This window comes from Silene latifolia, chromosome 8 (genome assembly GCF_048544455.1).
Source record: "Silene latifolia isolate original U9 population chromosome 8, ASM4854445v1, whole genome shotgun sequence".
Lineage (NCBI taxonomy): Eukaryota > Viridiplantae > Streptophyta > Magnoliopsida > Caryophyllales > Caryophyllaceae > Silene > Silene latifolia.
In genome coordinates this window covers 89,135,327-89,159,402 of record NC_133533.1, presented here as the reverse complement: position 1 = coordinate 89,159,402, position 24,076 = coordinate 89,135,327, and the positions used below count along the sequence as shown (strand labels likewise).

The 24,076-nt window shown below is 38.9% G+C and overlaps 1 protein-coding gene across 1 annotated transcript; it reads right to left on the bottom strand.

Annotated features, from left to right (window-relative positions):
• Window positions 1-4,669: 4,669 nt before the first annotated feature.
• On the bottom strand, window positions 4,670-5,155 carry LOC141595480 (uncharacterized). Its single transcript, XM_074415447.1, has one exon. It carries the CDS (start codon window positions 5,153-5,155, stop codon window positions 4,670-4,672), a length of 486 nt encoding a protein of 161 aa, XP_074271548.1.
• Window positions 5,156-24,076: the final 18,921 nt, after the last annotated feature.

The window sequence follows — 24,076 nt, the reverse complement described above, 5'->3', positions numbered from 1 at the left end:
TTAGCTATGGGACAGTCATGGGGAGTCATCACTTCGAGTCTAGCTTCCGTTGTTATGAGTTTAGCTGTCTTTGATTTCAGTTGTATTGAGGTCCGTACACTTTTATTTTGAGTTGGCCTGAGATAATGTAATCGTTAAACTTTTTATACTTTAATAAAGTTGTTTTGGATTGTTGCTTTTGATATACTAACCTCGGGCAACCGAGATGGTAACAGCCTTTCATGCTAGGGTAGTCCTTGGTAAGGTACCTTGGTATGAGGGGGTGTTACAAAGTGGTATCAGAGCCGACGATTCTGGCACCTAAAACTAATGAACCCAATGAACTTAGGGAGTCTAAATAAAATGAACCCGGGAAGAGTTGTTTGGAGCTACCGCAAAGACTTGGGAGACGTCCCAAAGTCGCATTGAGGCCCTTACGATCTTTAACCGGTCACATGGGGGGAGTTTTGAAAACTGTTGTATGTCGAGTCATGTGTGTGTAATACTTGTAACTTGAGCTTTGTGAAGTGGCCGGATGAAATGGTGAAAGTGTTGGAACATGGTAGTATATGAAAGGTGGATTAAGAATTCGCATATGATAGATCTTGAACATGAAGTACGTTGAGCATGTTACCTATTTAATACGATATTGAGCATGATGAATGGTAGTGGTACATGTATAAATGAGCATGATGATGTTAATGCCTGGTTTGTTGGTAGTAGCATGTGATTAAGGGCATGCGTCTCTATATATATATATGAATGTTGTATTTAAATTTGCAAGTGGGTATGATAAGAATTCAATTATGTACTGGTTTCTTGATTTATTGAGTTGTTGTTGTTGCCTTATGCATGTTCAAATTGTTTTGGTTTAGAAAATTTGATTTGTATGAAGACCGATTATGGAAAGGCTGTCTTAAAACTGTCATAAGTCTAGTTCTAGAAATGATATTGCTGTAATTCCAATTGGAGGTGATAGCTTTCCTTCTTACGATTCTAACGATAGGTCACACGCCCATATTGACCAAGTAAAAAGTGAGATATGACTGTTTTACGAAAACTGAACGGTGCTGAGAACTGTGCCGATACTCGACCGAGTAGGCCCTACTCGGCCGAGTATCTTTCATACTCGGCCGAGTATTCCATATTCGGCCGAGTAATCTCTCTGTGATAAGTCTGTTTAGCTTATGGAGTCGTGACTCAGCCGAGTTGTCTCATTACTCGACTGAGTATCCTATATTCGACCGAGTACGTCATGTACTCGACCGAGTACCTCTTTGGGCGGTCATTTTGAGTCGATGGCTATGTTCTTACATTTGTTTTGATTCATAGGGTTGGTACACATGTATATTTTGGGTCTTAAAGCATTCTTTTATATATGTGACGATCTTGATACGTAAGTTACCAAATGCTATGATAGGGACAATGCCGGCTTATGAGGGATAGGTGTTGGATATAAAGGACATGAGTTATATGTGGTTGTGAGGGATAGTGGAACAACAAAAGAGTAGATTGATGAGCTAAATGAGGCTAGGAACATGTTTTGTGAAATATGGTGAGTGTTATAGCCGTGTGTTGAGTAATATAAAAGCAAGGGTATATGGGCAGGGTGATGTAAGTGTAAAGAAACGTGAGAGTTAAAGATTGAGATGAGGGATACGAATAGTGGCATATTGGGATGTGTAAGGATTTATGGAGGGAGACGGTTAGGATTTGTTGGTTAGGGATATAGGTGATGAAAGGTCGTTATAGAGGGATGGAAACGAATGGTGCATAATGAGATCGAGTTATGCCGCGATGGGTAGATAGTGGTCAAGTTTGGGAATTTGGAATATCTAGATGTGAGCCTAGTGTGTAATTCTTTGGACAATTAACAGTATGAGGTGAATTTTGGTTTCAAGAGATACGAAAGGGAGATACGACTAATTGAAGAGTAACCGATAGTGTGTGGACTTGATGGTGACAAGGGTGTGTGAGAAGCGAGAGGAGAGGGAATAAGTGATAAGAAAGAATGAGAATATATTGATATGAATTAATTGAATTTGAGTCGTGGAGTACCAAGAAGGTAATCAGATTACTAAAGGGTTACGTAGGAGAAGGAAGGAGATGAATTATTAATCAGTATTATTGGACGGAAGTAAGTGAGATAACGTTGACCAAAGTTATGGGACATGAAAGTAAGGAATCATGGAAATGCACGATAGCACTATGAGGGGATGTGAGTTAATAGTTATATAGGAGTTCAGGATGACATGTCAGCCGTCGGTTTCGAGGTATTAAGGGAGTAAGAAGCTGGCAGAGTGTTTACACGATTTGAGATTTTGGTGGAGAGTTAGGTGGCGACGCAATAAAAGGTAGAATTGGAAATAGTGTTGAGGTAAAATTTTGTTGATGGATTTGATGTTCGTTATTTGGGATGATAACCAAAGAGAGGAAACGGATTGTTATATTAAGAAGTGATAGTGAGAGAGTAGTTGCATGGGACATGGTGGTGTCATAATGTTGTCTAGTGGTTAAGGATGAGGTTAAATAAGGAAGTTAGTCGTTCTAAAAAGGTTGTTTTTGTGGAGACTGATTAGTATGTATGGGTGTGACGGAGTATAAGATGTGAATATATTAGGTGGTCGCTCGTAGTTGGGTACTGATGTCATGTTACGTTCGCCGGGTGGTGATAATTGTGTGTATGAGAGGATATGTTATGAAGGGCACGTGAGTTATGTCCGGATGGGAGATATTCATTACCAAGTGGTAACTTACGTAATTAGGATTGGCTAGTTACATTTGATTATGGGTCATTGATATGTGTAGATGTTTGTGTGACGTTCTGACCTCACGAGTCATGGTATGGATAATATTCATAAGGTTGGTGTCTGTGATTCCGTGTAATATGCTGCGTCGTGATCTAGTTGAGCAGTCTTAAGAAAATCCTGTGGTCAAGGAAGTTGTGCTCAGTCAGTGTTATGAGATTGTAAAAGTTGTGATGACTATCGATATGGTTGTTGTGTCTCGAGTGGCGAACTGAGCACGCTAATTCGTGTGGTGGTACGAGTATTTTCGTGGTGTCATAGATTGTTGTTTGGTTACTGCTATTTCCCGTCAGTGTCGGTCGGGGCATATAAACCGTTGTTTTGTTTCTCGATGTTTCTTACCAGTGTCGGTATGGGTATGGTTCTGTTGGTTTTTATAGAGTATGATATGAAAGAGAGTTGGGTATGGTCCTGTTGTTGTCATGGTATAGTAATAAGCTGTTAATGGGACACAGTTGTGAGAGGTTGTGGAGTACTTTTGATCTTGTTTTAGATGAGACGTTGGTGGACAAAGTTGTGGCAAGAGATTGTGGAGCATGTGTGGTATTGATCTGGAACTACATGTGGTTTAGCACCTTTTCGTGGGACAGTGAGTACCGAGTTTTGGGACTTAGTATCATGTCAAGTCAAGGGTGAGTTTTGTGGTAATAAAAGAGGTGAACTTGAGAAGCTAATGTGAGTGTGTGTAATAATCATGGATCGTGAGTTAAGATCGTGGAGATGAGTGTATATGTATATACGAGTTGTATTCTTATGATTATTTTAATTCCAACACATTAACCAACTACAGCTAGTAAAAGCAGACCCGACCTGATGAACCTCATTCGATTTGCCCAAAATCTAATTCGATAGAATCCAGAAATTAGGAGAACCGAAATCAACACGATCCGAGGCTAAACCTGTAACTGATAGCGGCCTTATGCCTTATTTTTTTTTTTTTAATCCGAACCCGGCCTAAACCGACCTAACCTGATCCATGATCTGATATTGACTCAACCTAATGGATGAGTGGATGACCCAATAATAAACTAGCTTAATAATGGTGTAAATAAAACCAATTTTGACATTCATCTTAATTGTTTTCACTTAAAATTACAATTAATAAACCTATCCATTGTTTAAATATAAAATTACCCATAAAAAACCTATATATACGATAAAATATATGTTGATAACCTTATCCGATACAGACCCGCTAATGACCCGACTTGCCAACCGCCGATGACCTGACCCAAAAATGACCTAAACTATAACCGGCCCAAAACCGCCATTGACCTAACACGATCTTAACCCGAAATAACCCGACTCTCTTTACTCAACATATAACTGACCCGAATAACCCGATTGTCACTTCTACAACCAACTAAGCATTGGGTTATTAAAAGTTTAGGTCTAATGTTGTTGGGCTAGATAATCTAATTGGAGAGTTGGTGTAGAATAAAACCAAATTATATTTTCTGTTGGGCTCAAATGAGCTATGCCACTATTGCATGGGTCATGCTAATGATCGTCGACACTTTTACTAATTATCGTCGATAATTAACAGATTTTTCCAATATTGCCCCCCATTAACCCCATTTGTCTCTCTCTCTCTCTAATCTTTCTAAAACAAAAAAAAAAATGTTTTTTTGGAAAAAAAAAATCGTAATTTTTTTTTGGTTAAAATGTAAGTATATTAAAAAGAATAACCGGACAAAGTCCATTTACAAACGGATCGGTAAAGGATCAAAGAGACCCATTAACCCGTCATCTGCACAAAACAAAGCTCATACCCCAGATAGAACATCCCTATCTTGGAACAACAATAAAAAAATTACATCTGCAAATCAAACGACATCTCCTCCCTTCCTCTACAGCTTCCTTCCATTCGAATACATACCAAATCATGGCAGAAAACGATCATCATACCACTTTTGATCCTTTATTGCCAGAGGAAACTTGATCCTTGCCTGGATCCGGGACCTAATCTCCTTCAGCACCCTTGTCGCTATTATCTCCGACCTCTCCAACATTCCTTCAAGACGAGTTTTACTCCGCAGGTACCAGATATGATACATACCAGCCATGATCACCATCATCTGGATCCCCCTCTGCATCTTCGTCCCTCTTCTGCTCAACCCCCAATTCAGGCTATTCTCCTGAGGTATGTTCATCTTTAATCTCTTGTTGATTTCTGCAAATACCATCTTGCTGATAGTACATCTTGAGAAGAGATGTAGTTGGGTTTCCTCATCTTGAGCACAGAGGCAGCAAACCGCCTCATCACAAATCCCCAATCGTTTAAGCTTCGCTTTTGTGTTTAGGGATTCATTAAGAATTGACCATGTGAAAATGATGTGTTTAGGAAGTGACCAGGGATTCCATATCATTTTCGCCCATCTAAAAAAAAAGTCTTCATTAAAAAAATCATAATTTAATTTACGAACTTTTCGATTAAAACGGTTTTAAACATATCGACTAATGACAGTAACAACGATCAAGTTAGTAACGATGTTCAAGAGATATGTTTACGTTTCATGTTTATGATTTGACGAACGGATTAGCGATTATCGATCCACGCACCCAAAATTAACTTAAGACGGAAATTAATAATTTTTTTTTAAAACGAAAAATTTGTTGAAAAAGGGCCTGGATGAAGAAATTTTTCGTCCAGACCAAGGTCCGGACAAAGAATTTTTTCGTCCAGACAAAAATATTTTTCGTCCAGACGGAAAATATTTTCGTCAAGACCCAGGTCCAGACGAAAAATATTTTCCGTCTGGAACAGGGTCTGGATGAAAAATAATTTTGTCTGGACGAAAAAATTCTTTGTCCGGACCTTGGTCTGGACGAAAATGTTTTTCGTTCGGAAATTTTTTTTTTTTTTTTTTAAAAAAAAATATCATTTTCTGAATTAGATTAATTTTTGGTGCGGTAATCGATAATCGCTAATCCGTTCTAACAATAATGATTCTATTCTAAACTACCTAAATCTACTAACTAATTACAAATTTTCTAAAAATTAAACTCGTTTAGATTACTTGTCGTCATTTCTTGAATTTGCTAACGGAATTGAAGCGGTGGTGACGAAAATGTCGTACTTGAAAAAAAATGTTAATATATGGGAGTTTTAGAGTGAGGGGTAGATTAGGAAAGTCATTACAAATTGTCGACGATCTTTAGCAGGCAGGTTGCATATACTACAACTTGACAACAACTATGATAACCATTTATTGGGCTACTTCCAACCGCTTATTAAAATATGAGTCCAAATAGATGGGTTATAATGTAACATTAAAACTTTGGAGAGACCCAACTCAAGAACAGACGCAGGAAGTGCTGCGCCTCTTCCAGAGGACGCAGCAGATGTTGCGCCTGTTCTGAGGTGGTTTCTGTCTCTGAACTCTTCTCGTTTTGACGTAGGGTTTCTAATTAGGATTTTAATTAACCATTATTCTTATTAGCACCATAATTCGACATATTTTTCAAATTACCTTATTTTCCAAATTTCCTATTTTCTTTCAATTTTCTTATTTTCAAAATTTCCTATTTTCTTTCAATTTCCTTATTTTCCGAATTTCCTATTTTCTTTCAATTTCCTTATTTTCCAAATTTCCATATTTTCCATATTTTCCTTATTTTCCTTTTTCTTCATATTTTCCTATTCTCCAATTTTCCTAATTTAAATCAATTTCCAATTTCCTTATTTTTCCAATTTTCCAATTTTTATTTATTCTTTTATTTTATTTCTAAAACTCTTTTGGGCATGTTTATGACGTAAATTCAAGTTTATCAATTGTAATTTATTTCTTTATTTCGTATTCATATTTATTATGTATGATTTATTTACTTGACATTCACATGTAATTAATCTAACATTCACTTCGACCCCAATTTGTGTGCTAATTACTTGTTCACCGACTTAGTTAATTCTCACATGCTAGGATCAATCTAATGGATGTTGCATTGCATGCATATAACCTTCAACATATCTAATCATTAGTAGAGGCCGCTATCGAGGTGGGCGGGATTAGGTGTTCGATCAAAAGAGCTTTCTAATACGTACCCTCGCCCCTTACTCCAGATCTCTGTGAACATCCGTGTTCATTGGCATCCAGGAGAGTCATTCGAGACATAGAATGCTAAGGGTAAAGAGTTCTTGGTGTTCATGTCACTACTTTGTGTCTTGACATGACACGAGGTATTCGAACGGTTTTCAATTTTCCACAATAAATTGGTGGTGACTCCACAATTGCAAAGCTTGCTCGCTTTTCACTCCCGAGCGACCCCCCCGTGGGCCCGCGTCCACAGTTTGGCGACTCTGCTGGGGATCATACACTTACGTGTAGCCAAGGGTGAAAATAGAACAAGGTTAGGCGATAGTTTGTACGAGGCAGTTGTTGGTTTTCATAACTCGGTCTTCCTAGATCATTTATTCGGCCTTCCTAGGCCCAACCCAACCCATTCGACCAATCGTCCCGTCTAAACGGTCCAAATTCTTATTTGGGCCTAAGGATGGATAGCGATTGACGTCAACCATACCATGATGCTTACTCCTATTTGTATCAAGGGCTTTCACTACTCGAGAAAATGGACTAGGAATCGACCTTACTCCTGTTTGCAACGAGCCTCTCCACAGACCCCGGGTTTGATTGTTCGTTATGGCAACCCACCCTTTAAACCAAAACCCTTTCTAAATGCACTCAAGCATACCGTTATAATGCCTGTATATATGTTTGTATCATATGTGCTCACCGTTTTGTAAACAAAACCATGACGAAATTTTGTAAAATAATATCCTTTTCAAAATGTAAACATTTTCAAAATAGCGCAAAATAAGCCGAAACTCTATCCAAATGTCGAGTCAAACTTCGGGCTGAATACCCATTTTAAAATCCGTGTAAAATAAAAAAGTCGGAAAAAAAAACGAAAAAGAAAAGAAAAAAAAAACGTTTTAATCAAAATATTTTCAAAACATGTAAATGTAAATATGTAAATTCAATTAGGCTAAGTTAGAGTCAAAATTCAAACCGACTTTGTCCCAGTCGGAACTCTGTCGAGTTATAAACCCGTCTTCTTTTACATTTTGGGTCTTTTCAAAATTCAAGTCAAGCCCTAAGGCGTCACGCCGTCATTTTGGACCCCCTACCCCATTTCATTTAGGATCTAAACATTTCCACGCCTCGACTCACACACTCGAGGCTAACACATTGAGTCATTCCAATATCCGTTTCTTGAATTCTCCTAATGACACGTTTGGGACACACATACCCAAACCTCGAGTCAAGTCTGTCTTAAATACACAAATTAGAATTAACACGTGTCATTTATTCCGTCAATAAAGTCAATCATATGAAGGTCACTTCGTCAAAGTCAACACTCGAGTCTAAAATTAAAAGTCAAGCACCGTGAATTCAAACACGAGAAGTCACTCATGACATTTCATGAATTCACAAGTCGACGTCTAGGTTTATCATCTTATCCCTTCCTTTGTTTGTTGCCTTATTATGCGTGATCCCATGTCGAATCGAGTTGTAATGCGCGTCATTCTGTCGTGTAGGAATCCAGCAAGTTCTGTCAGTCAGCAAAGTCACAAAGCAGATCAAGCCACCATCACCGTGTCTCTCCAAGATGTTTATGCCATGGTCCTAGGAGTTCAATCTACAGTGAAAAATCTGAGCATTCGCGTCCTCACCCTCGAGAATGGAATGGTGGAAAAGAACACACCACCTGGAGAAACCTCTAGTCTAGGTCGTCCAAAGCTTACCTCTTGCAATAACCATCGGCCTAGAAAGCCGAAAACAGCTGAAAGGAAACCTGGGAGGCATCAAAGGGTGCTTACCGATTTAGGCATGTCTTATGCCGATGCTTTGAAGAGACTTTCTGTCCAAGGCAAGCTACACCCAATAGGGCTGACTCCGGATTCACCATTAGAGAAACATGTGAACCTCTGGAAGGGCAACAAATACTGCTTATATAACCAAGGTAGAGGCCATGATATTGAAGAGTGTTTTCTCTTGAAACACACCATCTAAGATATAATCGAAGAGGGCAAGCTTCCTAAGCCACCTTCTGTCGGGCAATCCAAGAAAATCGACCCTCTTGGGTCTAATATCATTAAACATGATGAAGAATCATCTCTAGACAGTTCTCATCTCCTCGATCCTTATGACGACGGAGAGATCAATGTCCTCGAAAACGAAGATATCCAAAATGGAATGCTCATGCTTTCCATGGCCTTTAACAATAAATTTTCTGAAATAGAGGGGGCTATTGATAATCTAAACTCTCGACTTTCCAAGATGGAGAACCAGTTTGCTGAAATGGGTAAGAAGCTTGATGTCCAACCTCTCAAAATGAAAAGTGTCAAGACAAACCTTCAATTGACAGTCCTAAGGATAAAGCAACAAGTGGACAATCCATTCCTAGTTCTTCTCATCCAAGAATCAAAATCAACAAAGGCAACCTCATGGAGCCTTCGTCAAAGAAACCTAACAACTCTCCAAGGTCATTCACAAATGCTTTCGACAAGAAGGATACACCCCCTAGGAAATTTACCAACATTGGTATTACATACACCGATACCCTTCATAGACTCATAGAACGACGAATGTTGAAACCAATCGGTCCTACACCTGATCCAGAAAAGAAGGCTAAATTCTGGGATGAGAACATCTACTGCAAGTACCATAGAGGCAAAGGACACGATACTGAGATGTGCTATAAGCTCAAGCATGTGATTCAGGATATGATTGAAAGTGGGAGGCTGTCCCTATCAACCTTTAACCCACAAGGTACCTTAGGCAATCCTCATGGATATACCACTTATCAAGAAACTCTTCTTGATTGTTATCCTTCTAATGTTCCCAATGATGAGGATCAGGTTCTCAAATGGGTGAATGCTCAAAGTCAGATGCCGAAGCCAGTTTTTAGAAAAGAAAATGTTCAAGCGTGGGCCGATGATTACGAGTCTGGATCTAATATCGCGTCAAAGTCCAAGTCAGAGTCCGAGTCTTGGGCTTTCTATCCCATAATTTTTCTAGTGTCTTTCTTTGTGTCCATTTCTATTTCTAGTGACAACCTGGGGGCTGTCCCATGAGTCACGTGTCTCCTCGAGTCTATGTTAAATACATTCATTATTCATTTCAATAAAAGTACACTTTTCAATCCACATATTCTATCATATCTCTTCCTTTACCTTTTTCCTGTGACAACAAGAATTGATTTGAGATATTTAAAAATGAACAACAAAAACAACGTACGATAGTCAATGTGAGTACACTTAGATGATGTTCCATTCCAGGTTGTAGAGGATCTGAAACTCCGTGTTCTTTTCTTACCTATTCCATGTCTGGCAATAGAAACCTTGCTAAACCCCAGTTTAGGATGAGCCTATCTCAAGAGATTGAAGGACAAATCCAGACCATCTCCCTTGTTAACGATCTATGACGGAAGGCAAGCCCATTCCCCACAATAAACAACCTATTTTACTAAAGACCAACCCGTTTCACACCAAAGGTGCTAGTCTGACTCAAATACATGGTAGAAAACAAATCCAAGACGATACGCGAGCCATGATCAAAGATAAAGGCTCAATCAAGAGAAATGACCGAAATCAATATCCAAGGCCGCAGTTGTGCCCGTGATCCAAGACAAATGAGCCAAAAAAAGAAGGCTCAATCAAGCAAGTCAAGTCAATATCCAAAGAAAACGTTATCTTCAAAAACCTGATCAAAGATCTGAGCAAAAATCCGATATATATTCTAGACCAAGAATCTGAGTCTGAATCAAGAACAAGCCTGAAAACAAATGCTAAACGGAATACTGCCGAAGTCTATATAGAATGAAGACATTGATGAAGATGGTCAGCTAGCACCCTCATTTAGCCTTTTATATATTACACACCCTAAGTCCTTCTCGATATCGTTATGGGGAGATAGTGCATCAAAGCCTCTTATTACCATGCTTATATATCAAGTCGAGTAGGAGCAAGATACCCATATCATTTGAACCCACCTTTATGTGCTCAGGCTACATCAAGCCAAGAGACTCCATTTCCAAGCCACATTACAAGCCATAATCCCATCGAGCCTTAACTCCACAAAATCAAGCTCCAGAGATTTGTGCATCAAAGCCTCTTATTACCAAGCTCCATATTCCAAATATCCAATCCAGTTTTACCTTGACCAAGACACGGAGTCTTCAATACTTTGCTACCCAGAACGGCACATACCCATATCATCCTTAGGGTCCACTAAGTGTGCTCATATGACAAGGAAATTTTTTACAAAATTAGTTATACCTCTTTGGTCTATGATCAGAGGGAGTTATCTCAAATCGATTCCTCGAGTCACCAAAGTAATACACCCTTGTGACCCATGCACTTTAAGGTCCTGACAACATAAGCTTAGGCACATACTTGAACTACGACCATGGTTTGATTTGACCTCTTCAGTTGGATACGTAGGCAGTTCTTCCTTACACACGAAGGATACAACCACAACACCCAAATAAAATTAACCAAACCTCAGAACTACGATCTGGTTTGATTTTACTTCACGTGAATACGTAGGCAGTCCTCATGGACGGAGCCGGCCATACCATCAACGTTCAACTTTCAATTATCAACCAACTCAACCACCAAACTTTCAACCTCAAATACCATCCCTTTCCATTTCACAACCTTCCAACCACAATTTCTATTTATACCTCTTTACTGGGGGCTCCTTATTGTCACCCAGTCTCTTTTTACAAAATTCCAGAGTCATCTTCTCATCTTGGGGGCTTCTCTTCCGAGATGCCACCCTTCCTTTATTCCTCTCTCATTTAAGTCTAGGTAGTGCTCGGTCTGGACAATGGCAAGGTCTTAGATCTATTCTCCAAGTTATCGTGCCTCAAGAGGGGTCTCTTTTACAGCAAGCACCAGCAAAAGGGTGTCCAAGTAGACAGCTGCTCCACGGCTCATGCCTTGCATTTATATGTCCCCATCATTCTTGCGATTCTTCTACCTTTGGAACTGATAGGCATTGTCACCCACACTCGGCTAGGGGTTGCGCATACTTAGGCAAAGTTATCCGTGCGTCGTTTAAGAGTCATCCCTGTGTCGCGTCAGTCAAACCTAAGTCTATATTTCACATCCGTATAAGGTCTGCGTCCGCGCAAGTCCTATGTCTAAAGCCCATTGAACATGCATAACGCATTACAAACGACAAATTTCGTTAAGCAAGTTTTAAAAAGAAACAAGTTTTGCAAAGCCCATGTGCTTCCTCCTTCAAGATCCATGTGCTAATTGTTTATGTGCTTATATGCTATGTGCTATTTTTCTATTAGATTGCATTCTTGTGTGGCCACTAACCATGCAGGTAAATGTCAGAAGCACATTCAACCTCAAGACTTCGCTTGCATCAACGAGCGAATATTCTCTCACAGGTGTTTTGACACACCTCAGTTATGTTCCCCCAGCGAGAGTTCCGGACAACCAATTGTTCCTCTCAAGACGTGGAGATCAACCTCGATTATGTTCCCCCGGCGAGAGTTCCGGACAGCCGATCGTCCCTCTCAACTCGTGGAGTTCATCATCAATCTCAAGATTCTTGCCGGAGTTCGCTTGAAGACCGACGCGAGCAGATTCCACCCAGCAGTTTCTATCGACGTCCTGCTACCCTCAACATTTTTGTTTCCTCACGGAGTTCAATAAAGGTGTCGTTCTCCAGAAGTTCCGAAACCAACGCCTCCTTCCTTAGGTTCGTAAACCAAAAGTTAGGATTCTTACCCCCTAAATTCTTAGATCCCAAAATGGCTTCCTTTAGGTTCATAAACCTTTAAGCTCCCACACCAACGTCCTTAGGTTCATAAACCCATAAATCCATTTGGAGTTCTCATACCTCAGAAAGCTTAAACGCACGCGTTTAAAACAAGAATTAGTAACCCAGTAGTTCCTAAACTTAACCCTAGAATCCCAAATCCTCTTAGGTTCACAAGCCTTTAAGTTCTCTTACCAGCCGTCCTTTTAGGTTCGTATTGTTGGAGCTTGTGTCCTCCACAAATTAGTGTGATAACATTTGTAAATCTCTTACAGGTTCACAAGGGTATACTTCGTATATTTAATCAGTTGTATAACGTTTACCTAATAACGGTTGACTTGCTAGAAAGTTTGACGTTATTATCATACAGATGGCGGTGATCAACTGGTCCCTAAAGGTCACACCTATAGGATGTATTTGAGAGATGTGGTTATAGGAATATGATCACATTGATGCCTAATATGACTAAACAGTTAGTCAATGTGTTGATGAGACAATTATTTAATGAAGATTAAATAATATTAGTTGAGACGAATTAACTGTCAATTCGTAAATTGAATATAATAAGTTATATTTAATTAAATGTATGTAATGTTAGCTTGGACGAATTAATCTGTTAATTCGTAATTAAATGTAATCAGTTATATTTAATATCAACAAGTTGAATGTGTCATAGTGGTAATAGTGAGGGTACACAAACCAAGAGGTCATGGGTTCGATCCTCACTAGATGACAATTTAACACATTTTATACATTTTTGGATCAACCGAAAATAAGGAAATATACTCCTTATTTCGGTCAAATGGGCCGAAAATTAAAAGAAGATAATTTACCCTAATTAACTCCTTATACACGGTATATAGGGAGTGAGGGAGATTATCATTCTGACCAAAAAAATTTCTTAAGCAATTTTTGTGCCTCCTCTCATCAGTAAAAAAACACAAAACAACATAATTTTACAGAAAACTTTAGATCGATTCTAGCATAATCAGAAGGGCATATCTCATATCGTCTTGGGTGCAACTGATAGGCGAATATCTACTTTGATATTGTTCTTAGGCCATATTTGCTAGGATCGAAGGTTATTTCTGAATCCTTTATCTTGTTTATGTATTTTATTTATGACTTGTGATCGTCTTAATTAAATTCGTTATAATCCTTCAATTTTAAGGGAACTATACAGATTATTTCCCACAAGTGGTATCAGAGCAAAGACCACGAATTTTAATTTTGATGATTTTCATAAAAATTGTTTATGCCGAGACCAAATAAAAAAAAAGGATTTTGTTTTTGTTTTGATTTTGGCCAATTAGTTATTGTGAAACGGTTCACAATTAAAAGATACCGAATTATTTTAAAGCAGTTTAAAATTTTGACGGATTGAATTCATATTACAAGTTTAATATGGATTAAGATTGAAATTAATGTGATTAATTGAGGAATTGTCACTTAATTTGATTTAAATAGGTGGTTTGGATAAATTAATCAACATAATTAAGGAATTGTGTCATGTATGTTTAATTTATTTTAGTTGATGCATTTTATTTTATTTTTGTTGAATGAATCGATTGAATGAATTTAATTTACGTTTTTTTTTGCAATCAGTTGTAATACTTAGTGTGGCCTTAGTCAAATTATGTTTTCGTAATGAAGGAAACATAATTTTTAATGTAATTATGAGATCTCGAATCTCCTTTTTTCTTTAGTTTTTGGGTTTTGAAATTAGAATGTAATAAATAGGTTTATTATGTAAATTTTATTTATTGTATTTTTCAAAATAAGACTAAAGATGGAGAATGGAGCTCACTCCCGCTACATGGATCAAGATGGAACATCAAGACAAGCTTCTCGGGTCCAAGGATGGATTCCAAACTTGTATTTATTGTTCATTTTGATAGGATAGGCCACACTAGGACTTTTATTGTTTTACGTTTTCATTCTTATTGTTTTCATTCACATGATAGTTTATGCATCATATTCCGCCTAAAACTAAACCACCTACTACTAAAATGCATGAAAATTGACTCATATAGGTTGTATGTTAGTTTTCATGGACATGCAGATGTCACAGTCTTTAAGCCATCACCTTAGTTTATTCATTCTCGCATGCTAGATATTAGTTCACTTAAAATGAATTAAAATAAAGTTGATGGGATCTTCCTCTAAAACGGAAATTGAGATTAGTCTTTATAAGGGCAAACAACTATGAATCCCTTCTTCGTCGGTAGGCATAATATGACCCCTTATACGTTGGGTAGGTAGTTGTGTTGACTTAGTTTACCTCAACATCATAGTCCGAAGAGTTTCTCGTGATTATGATGGACTAAAGATAGAATTTACAGAAATTTATCGACCAAGAATTCTAACGGTAGAATTAGCTGAAAGGTTAGCTTATCAATTTACAGAGAATTGAGTCTTGGAATCATTTATATAATTCTTGAGGGAGGTCATTTGTATAAAAGTTTTGAGTCTTCGCGTTATGACAGTAGTTCATTAGACTTAAAAATAAAAACGATGCACATGCTTATTATTTTTATTCTTCTTCTCGCAGTGTAGAACACGTTTATTTTCATAATACTGTTACAACGAAATGGCTGGAAATAACGAAATCCCAATGCCTAGTGCCACACTTGATCGCGCGTCCTGGCTGAAAATATTCATGGACCAGATGAATCAGTTCACACGTCTGAAAAACGACGGGTCCAACTTTGCGGACTGGGAGGCGGCACTACGGAATGCTGCCATTGCTGACGGTAAGCTCAAGTACTTAACTGAGCCAATACCGGTAAACCCAGGCCCCAATGCGGGAGTCAACGAGTCACTTGCTTATAGTGATTTCGTTATGGAAGCGGGTGCGATAAAGAACGTACTCATCTTTGCAATGGAAACCAATTTGCAGAGACGCTTCATTGCCCAAGGTGCAAACAAGATTTTCACCACGCTCACTAACGAGTTCTCAAAAGCACCGAGAATTGTTACATATGAGCACACCTGCCGCTTCTTTGATGCGAAACTCCATAAGGGCCAACCGGTTCGCCCACACATTCTTCACATGATTGAGAATGTCGAGAAGCTGGAAGCACTGAATTGTAAAATCAGTGAGAGCATTGTCATTGACCGAATGCTTCATTCTCTTCACGATTGTTTTGCCTTTTTCAGGGCGAACTATTACATGAATGACTTGAAAAAGAGTCCTCATGAGCTACACTCCCTTCTCGTACAGACCGAGAAGGATATGAAATTGAGTGGGAGCGTGAAGCAGGATGTTCTCACGATTTACAACAAAGGTAAAGGTAAGGGCAAGGCTCATGGCGACCTAGCTATAGGTAAGCCAAAGTTTAAGAAGCCAGGAAACGGTAAGAGTGCGCCTGGTGAGACTAGTGGCTCACAGGGCAAGGCAAAGAGCAAGGGCGGTGACATAGAGTGCCACCATTGTCACAAGACTGGACATTGGAGGAGGAACTGTCCCGTCTACCGTGAGGACATCAAAGCGAGGCCGCGTCGTTCTGTTGGTATGTCATCTTATATTCATATGATTGAGATTAACCATGCAAGTTTGAACTTAGGTACTTGATCTTGGTTGTGGTTCTCATCTGTGTAATCATTTGCAGGGCCTAAAGAACATCATACCTCTCGAAAAAGGTGATGTGGACTTGCGAGTCGGGAATGGAGCACGAGTTGCTGCTGTCTCGAAGGGAACATATGTAATCCAACTCCCTAGTGGTTTTGAGTTATTTTTAAATAACTGTTACTATGTACCCAGTTTGTCTAAGAACATTAATTCTGTTTCCGTACTTGCTAAAGACGGTTTTGCATTTTCAATAAAGGATAATAGCTGTATTTTCTCTTTTAATGAAATGATTTATGGCAAAGCAGTTTCCATGAATGGAATTTACATCTTAGATCAAACCACGGAAATATTACACATGAATAATAAGAAATTAAAGGTTGGTGACAAAGATCAAACCTATCTATGGCATTGTCGAATGGGACACATAAATGAGAAACGCGTGAAGAAACTCGTCGATAATGGGACTATTCCCGCATTCGATTTTTCTACATATGGCACGTGTGAATCATGTCTCATTGGCAAGATGACTCGAATTTCCTTCAAAGGTGTTGGAATGTGCGCTAGTGACCTATTAGGACTCATACATACTGATGTTTGTGGACCTATGTCAATTACCGCTAGAGATGGCTATAGATATTTTATCACTTTCACGGACGATTTGAGTAGATACGGATATGTCTACTTAATGAAGCATAAAAGTGAGTCCTTTGAGAAATTCAAGGAATACCGAACAGGTGAGAACCAAGCGGGAAGAAAGGTTAAAGCACTCCGTTCAGATCGGGGTGGCGAATATCTTTCAAATGAGTTTGATCAACACCTTAAAGACTGTGGAATCGTTCTACAGTTAACTCCACCTGGAACACCTCAATTGAATGGTGTGTCCGAACGGAGAAATCGAACCTTACTTGATATGGTTCGATCCATGATGAGTCACACGGTAGTGCCTGATTCATTATGGGGTTATGCTCTTTGTCATTTTGCTCTTATACTTAACCGAAGTCCGACTAAAGCTGTCGACAAGACTCCATATGAAATGTGGAAGGGAACGGTCCCTAACTTGTCCTTTATTCGGGTTTGGGGCTGCGAGGCTTATGTCAAGTGGAGACACGAGGATAAGCTCGGCCCGCGACCGGTCAAGACATACTTTATAGGTTATCCAAAAGGAACATTTGGTCATACTTCTATTCGCCTACCGAACATCGTGTTTTTGTTGCGGCTAGTGCGACGTTCTTAGAGAAAGAATTTCTCGAGAACAAGACGAGTAATAGAACCTTCGAGCTGTCAGAGATTCAAAAACCAACTACCGAGGAACGGATGGAGGAAGTTGTTCCTCCAACTGATGATACGGTTAATATTCCTGAGGAACCTAGGAGGTCGGGTAGAGTCTCTCATCCTCCGGACAGATACATTGGTATGGTCGAGGAGAATGACGTTTTACTCCTAGAGAGTAATGAACCCACTACCTATAAAGGTGCTATGACCTGTTCCGACTCAAAGCTATGGCTCGAAGCCATGCAATCCGAGATGGACTCCATGTATGAGAATGACGTATGGGATCTAGTTGATTTACCTACTAAGGTAAAACCTCTACACTGCAAATGGCTTTACAAAATAAAGCGTTCTATAGACGCGCAACCAAATACCTATAAGGCACGACTTGTGGCAAAAGGTTTCACTCAAGTGCACGGATTGCATTATGATGAGATTTTTGCACCTGTAGTCATGCTACGTTCCATTCGGATAATCTTAGCGATTGCCGCATTTCATGATTATGAAATTTGGCAAATGGATGTGAAAACCGCCTTCTTAAACGGATATTTGGAGGAAGAGTTGTACATGGTGCAACCCGAAGGTTTCATAGATCCTGAACATCCTAAGAAAGTATGCAAGCTTAAGCGTTCGATTTATGGACTTAAGCAAGCTTCTCGGAGTTGGAATCATTGTTTCGACCAAGTGATAAAAGAGTATGGTTTCACTCGATCGGTCGAGGAACCATGCTTATATATCAAGTCGAGTGGGAGCAAGATTGTATTCTTGATATTGTATGTCGATGACATACTCTTGATTGGGAATGACATTCCTCTCCTATCTTCGGTTAAAGAATGGTTGAAGAACCATTTCCAGATGAAAGATCTGGGTGAGGCACAGCGCATTATGGGAATCCGTATCTACCGAGATAGATCACGACGGACGTTATCACTTGGTCAGGAGTCTTATTTGGATAAGGTTCTTGAGAGGTTCAGCATGACCAACTCCAAGAAGGGGAACCTTCCTATGACGACTGGGATGCAGTTGAGCAAGTCTCAGTCACCCACGACGCCTGAAGGGATTGAGCGCATGAGTCGTGTTCCTTATGCATATGCAATAGGATCGATCATGTATGCCATGATATGCACACGTCCAGACGTGGCATATGCATTGAGTATGACGAGTCGGTACCAAAAGACTCCAGGTGAAACACACTGGATAGCTGTTAAAAACATCCTCAAGTACCTATGGAGGACTAAGGATTGGGCATTGACTTATGGAGGCGATACTAAGCTATGCGCAATCAGTTACGCAGATGCTAGCTTCCAAACGGATCGAGATGATTCAAAATCTCAGTCCGGGTTCGTCTTCACTCTTAATGGTGTTGCGGTCAGCTGGAAGAGTTCCAAATAGAGTGTTGTAGCAGATTCTACTACTGAATCCGAGTACTATGCCGCTTCGGAGGCAGCTATGGAAGCTATATGGATGCGTCAATTCTTACAAGGACTTACGGTAGTTCCTAGTTCGAATGACCCGATCACCATCTATTTTGACAATAGAGGTGCCATCTTCCAGGCTAAGGAGCCAAAGTCTAGCAACAAATCTAGACATGTACATCGGAAAGCTCACCTGATCCGTGATTACGTGGAGCAAGAGGAGATAGTGATAGACAAGATTGCGACGGATGATAACATCGCAGATCCTCTCACTAAACCGTTGAATTATGATAAGCATGTAGGGCATGTTAATTCCATGGGAATTAAACGTGTTCCTGAGTTGTAGTACTTGATTATGGACTTGATACATTATCTTTTTCATATACTATTTATAACTTCGTCGTTTTATATATAATATTTTGTTTTTCATGTGGATTGTACTGACAACATTGAACGCCACAAAGTGAACTGAATTACATTATATTTGATTTGGTCCGTAATCGCCAATGTGAGCTGATAACACCGGCTATTATATTGTCCAGTCGATTGATGGTGGGTTCAACGAGCCATAAGTCAAACGGTTGACTGATCGATCACAGATGCGAGATTATAACGATACCTCGTAGGACAACTTTTTGTGACAACGTAATGGAGTCCTAAATGTTTAATAACATTCTGTGCCAGGTCGTGGATAGGACATCCATTGTGTTCCTAAAGTCGATTCTTTTGACTATCAATTTGTCTCTTGAGATTAAGGCGGTTTTGGGTGACTTTGGTTTCTTTCTCACGATCTGCCGTGAATCGGAGGCTAAGTAGATTTTTTCTGGGTCATTTCATATTGTGCTTACATCTGCAAGATTCGAGTTGAGGAAAATATCCAACCCTTATCAGGTATAGTTATTTCTCGGGGCCACTCGAGGAATTGTATGGCGAAATGCATGGCCATGCTCGAATGTTGATTCGTTTATCAGTTAAGTTACTCTCTAGTCGGGAAACCACTCTTGATATTGATCGCTTGTAAAATACGACCTTTGTGAATGCGGATTTGCAAATTGTTTTACATTGAGTGGGAGAAATTTTAGGATATGAGAATCGGTTATCGCACATACACTTGTGAGGACAAGTGGGAGTTTGTTGGAGCTTGTGTCCTCCACAAATTAGTGTGATAACATTTGTAAATCTCTTACAGGTTCACAAGGGTATACTTCGTATATTTAATCAGTTGTATAACGTTTACCTAATAACGGTTGGCTTGCTAGAAAGTTTGACGTTATTATCATACAGATGGCGGTGATCAACTGGTCCCTAAAGGTCACACCTATAGGATGTATTTGAGAGATGTGGTTATAGGAATATGATCACATTGATGCCTAATATGACTAAACAGTTAGTCAATGTGTTGATGAGACAATTATTTAATGAAGATTAAATAATATTAGTTGAGACGAATTAACTGTCAATTCGTAAATTGAATATAATAAGTTATATTTAATTAAATGTATGTAATTTTAGCTTGGACGAATTAATCTGTTAATTCGTAATTAAATGTAATCAGTTATATTTAATATCAACAAGTTGAATGTGTCATAGTGGTAATAGTGAGGGTACACAAACCAAGAGGTCATGGGTTCGATCCTCACTAGATGACAATTTAACACATTTTATACATTTTTGGATCAACCGAAAATAAGGAAATATACTCCTTATTTCGGTCAAATGGGCCGAAAATTAAAAGAAGATAATTTACCCTAATTAACTCCTTATACACGGTATATAGGGAGTGAGGGAGATTATCATTCTGACCAAAAAAATTTCTTAAGCAATTTTTGTGCCTCCTCTCATCAGTAAAAAAACACAAAACAACATAATTTTACAGAAAATTTTAGATCGATTCTAGCATAATCAGAAGGGCATATCTCATATCGTCTTGGGTGCAACTGATAGGCGAATATCTACTTTGATATTGTTCTTAGGCCATATTTTCTAGGACCGAAGGTTATTTCTGAATCCTTTATCTTGTTTATGTATTTTATTTATGACTTGTGATCGTCTTAATTAAATTTGTTATAATCCTTCAATTTTAAGAGAAGTATACAGATTATTTCCCACACGTATACCTAGGTTCACACACCTAGCTTCTTTTAGGTTCCCAAACTCCCTAGAGTTCATACACTTTTTCCCTTAGGATCATATTCCTTTAGGATCACCTTTTCCCTTTAGGATCATAATCCTTTAGGATCACCTTTTGTTAGAGTTCCTACACCCAAACCTTGGTTACCCTTTAAGTTGAACATATATTTGGCCTCCTTCCCGTCGATATTTTCCTTTAGGGTCCCACACCCTAGCACAATCCTTATATATCTTTTAGGTCTTAACCTTAGCTCCTACGCTTAACCTTAGCTCCTATGCACCTCCGGAAACATCTCGAGAAAGAAGTCTCAGGCATTGTCTCTTCTTATGGTTGGCGAGCTTCCTTACGTAGTCTAATGGACTTTAAACGACCCTCCCCGGAAGTCGACAGACTCTAACATGTTCCCGACGACAGGTCCTTTGTTCAGACCCCTTGAGCCGCCTCGCGTCGCCATAGTCTTCAGGTTGTAATCTTCGATTGACCTGAGGGCTATACTTTGACTTTCGCCTTGTCTAAGCCTCGGTCAAAGTGGGAGCTCTGTAGATACCTCGTTTCTGCACCTCCCGCCAAACACCCAGTGATGATTGGGCCGCATGTTTAGCATATGTCGCGATTTTATGACGTTTCATAAATCGGTTAATAAAAGGTAACTCAAACACTTGTGTCTACCTCATGGTCATCATCTAGGTGTCATTCCGGTCGTTTTGGAAGTAATTAGAGTACATTTGGAGTCCGTGTCAAAAACCGTCTTCATTTCCTAAAACCGTCAAATCCCGAGTCAAAGCAATGTGCTTGTCTACCTAAGGTTAGGATTTCATAAAATGTTATGGGTATATCTCATTTTGAGTCCCATGTCACTTCTTTGGGCTAAACTTAAGGTTTACATTACAAAATGTGTATTTCATTTACCTAAAATGATAACCCGACCTTTAGGCCCGTTTTACAAGGTGATTCCGAGTCTTGTAGAGAAAGTTATGCCTAAAATACGACAGGCTGTCAAACGCGCTTTCTTGCGCAGGAGGAGACCGATGGGGAAAGGACGCAGCAAATGCTGCGCCTCTTCCAAGGGACGCAGCACCTGCTGCGCCTTTTCCCAAGCTTTCTTTTTGTCCAAGTTTCTGTGTTTAACCTAAGTCGATTGTTTCCGGATCTTTCCTTCCGTATCCTACTCTTACCATAAATCCTCCGTGTGATTAGTATAAATAGAGACCTTCGGTCTCATATATTTCTCATGCGAGTGTCCTCCTTTCTCTTCTGCCTTTGCATTCTAAGACCACACTCTTTCTTATTGGCGCCTACGTGCTTGAACTTTCGACCACGTAAGCTCGGATCCTTCCGAGTACCAGCCTCGTTTTGCATGACCGACCAATATGACCAACTCCACTACACCATAATCAATTAATCAATTCAATTTGCTTTTAAATCCTTTTTCAAGGTCACTTTCATATTTGCATTATAGATCGAGTCGAGTTACCACTAAAAACCGATTTAGTTAAATCTCGCGACGCTAACATGTAAGTATGAGGGTGTAAATCCCAATTTTATTTAATGTATTTTATTTAATGTATTTATTTTCTGTATTATAATTAATGTAAGAATTTATGTCATAAGCATGCTCGAAACCGTCTTTTAAAATCACCTTTTTTAAAAAAACCTTTTTAACGAAAATAACACAGATCTGACGTGGGGAAGAATCGCATCAACTGATGCGCCTTCTGGAAAGGGCGCAGCATCTGCTGCGCCACTTCCAGGGGCTGCTTTTAGTTGATGCACTTCTTCTTCTTCCTCGGGTTTTTGTTCCTTTCGTCTTTTATTTTTCTGTCTTCGTTGTTTCCCTTATTTCACCTGATGATTTTTAAATTAGTTTTTATGAATCCTTTTCAACAGTTTTCGACTTAAATCCCTTATAATTAATATTTGCGGGTTTTCCTCACAAATTCAAACTCGGATTTTAGAGACTCGATTCGTTCATATCAAGTCCCTTGATTTCGTCTTTGATACATGTTTTAAAACTGTTTTCTTCATCAATTCTTAATCTTTTGTTTCCACCATTAACTTCATGTTTGTAAATAAATCAATTCCAACATCGTAAATAATATCTAACTTATAATAATTCGTTTTAAATTGTTTTCTTTCACTTCATGACGATCCCAGATGCATGTAAATCAATTAATCACTTCTACTCGAGTTACCAATCAGTAAATCAATGTAAATTAACCAACGAACATTAACAAACCGCGAGTCTGACTTTCACAGTCAGAACCCAACTCAAGAACAGACGCAGGAAGTGCCGCGCCTCTTCTAGAGGACGCAGCAGATGATGCTCCTGTTCTGAGTTTGTTTCTGCCTCTGAACTCTTCTCGTTTTGACGTAGGGTTTCTAATTAGGATTTTAATTAACCATTATTCTTATTATCACCATAATTCGAAATATTTTTCAAATTTCCTTATTTTTTAAATTTCCTATTTTCATTCAATTTCCTTATTTTCCAAATTTCCAAATTTTCCATATTTTCCTTATTTTCCAAATTTGCCTTTTTCTTCATATTTTCCTATTCTCCAATTTTCCTAATTTAAATCAATTTCCAATTTCCTTATTTTTCCAATTTTCTAATTTTCATTTATTCTTTTATTTTATTTCTAAAATTCTTTTGGGCATGTTTATGACGTAAATTCAAGTTTATCAATTGTAATTTATTTCTTTATTTCGTATTCATATTTATTATGTATGATTTATTTACTTGGCATTCACATGTAATTAATCTAGCATTCACTTCGACCCCAATTTGTGTGCTAATTACTTGTTCACCGACTTAGTTAATTCTCACATGCTAGGATCAATCTAATGGATGTTGCATTGCATGCATATAACCTTCAACATATCGAGTATAGATGATTTTCCCTAATCATTAGTAGAGGCCGCTATCGAGGCGGGCGGGACTAGGTGTTCGATCAAAAGAACTTCCTAATACGTACACTCACCCCTTACTCCAGATCTCTGTGAACATCCGTGTTCATTGGCATCCACGAGAGTCATTCTAGACATAGAATGCTAAGGATAACGAGTTCTTGGTGTTCATGTCACTACTTTGTGTCTTGACATGACACGAGGTATTCGAACGG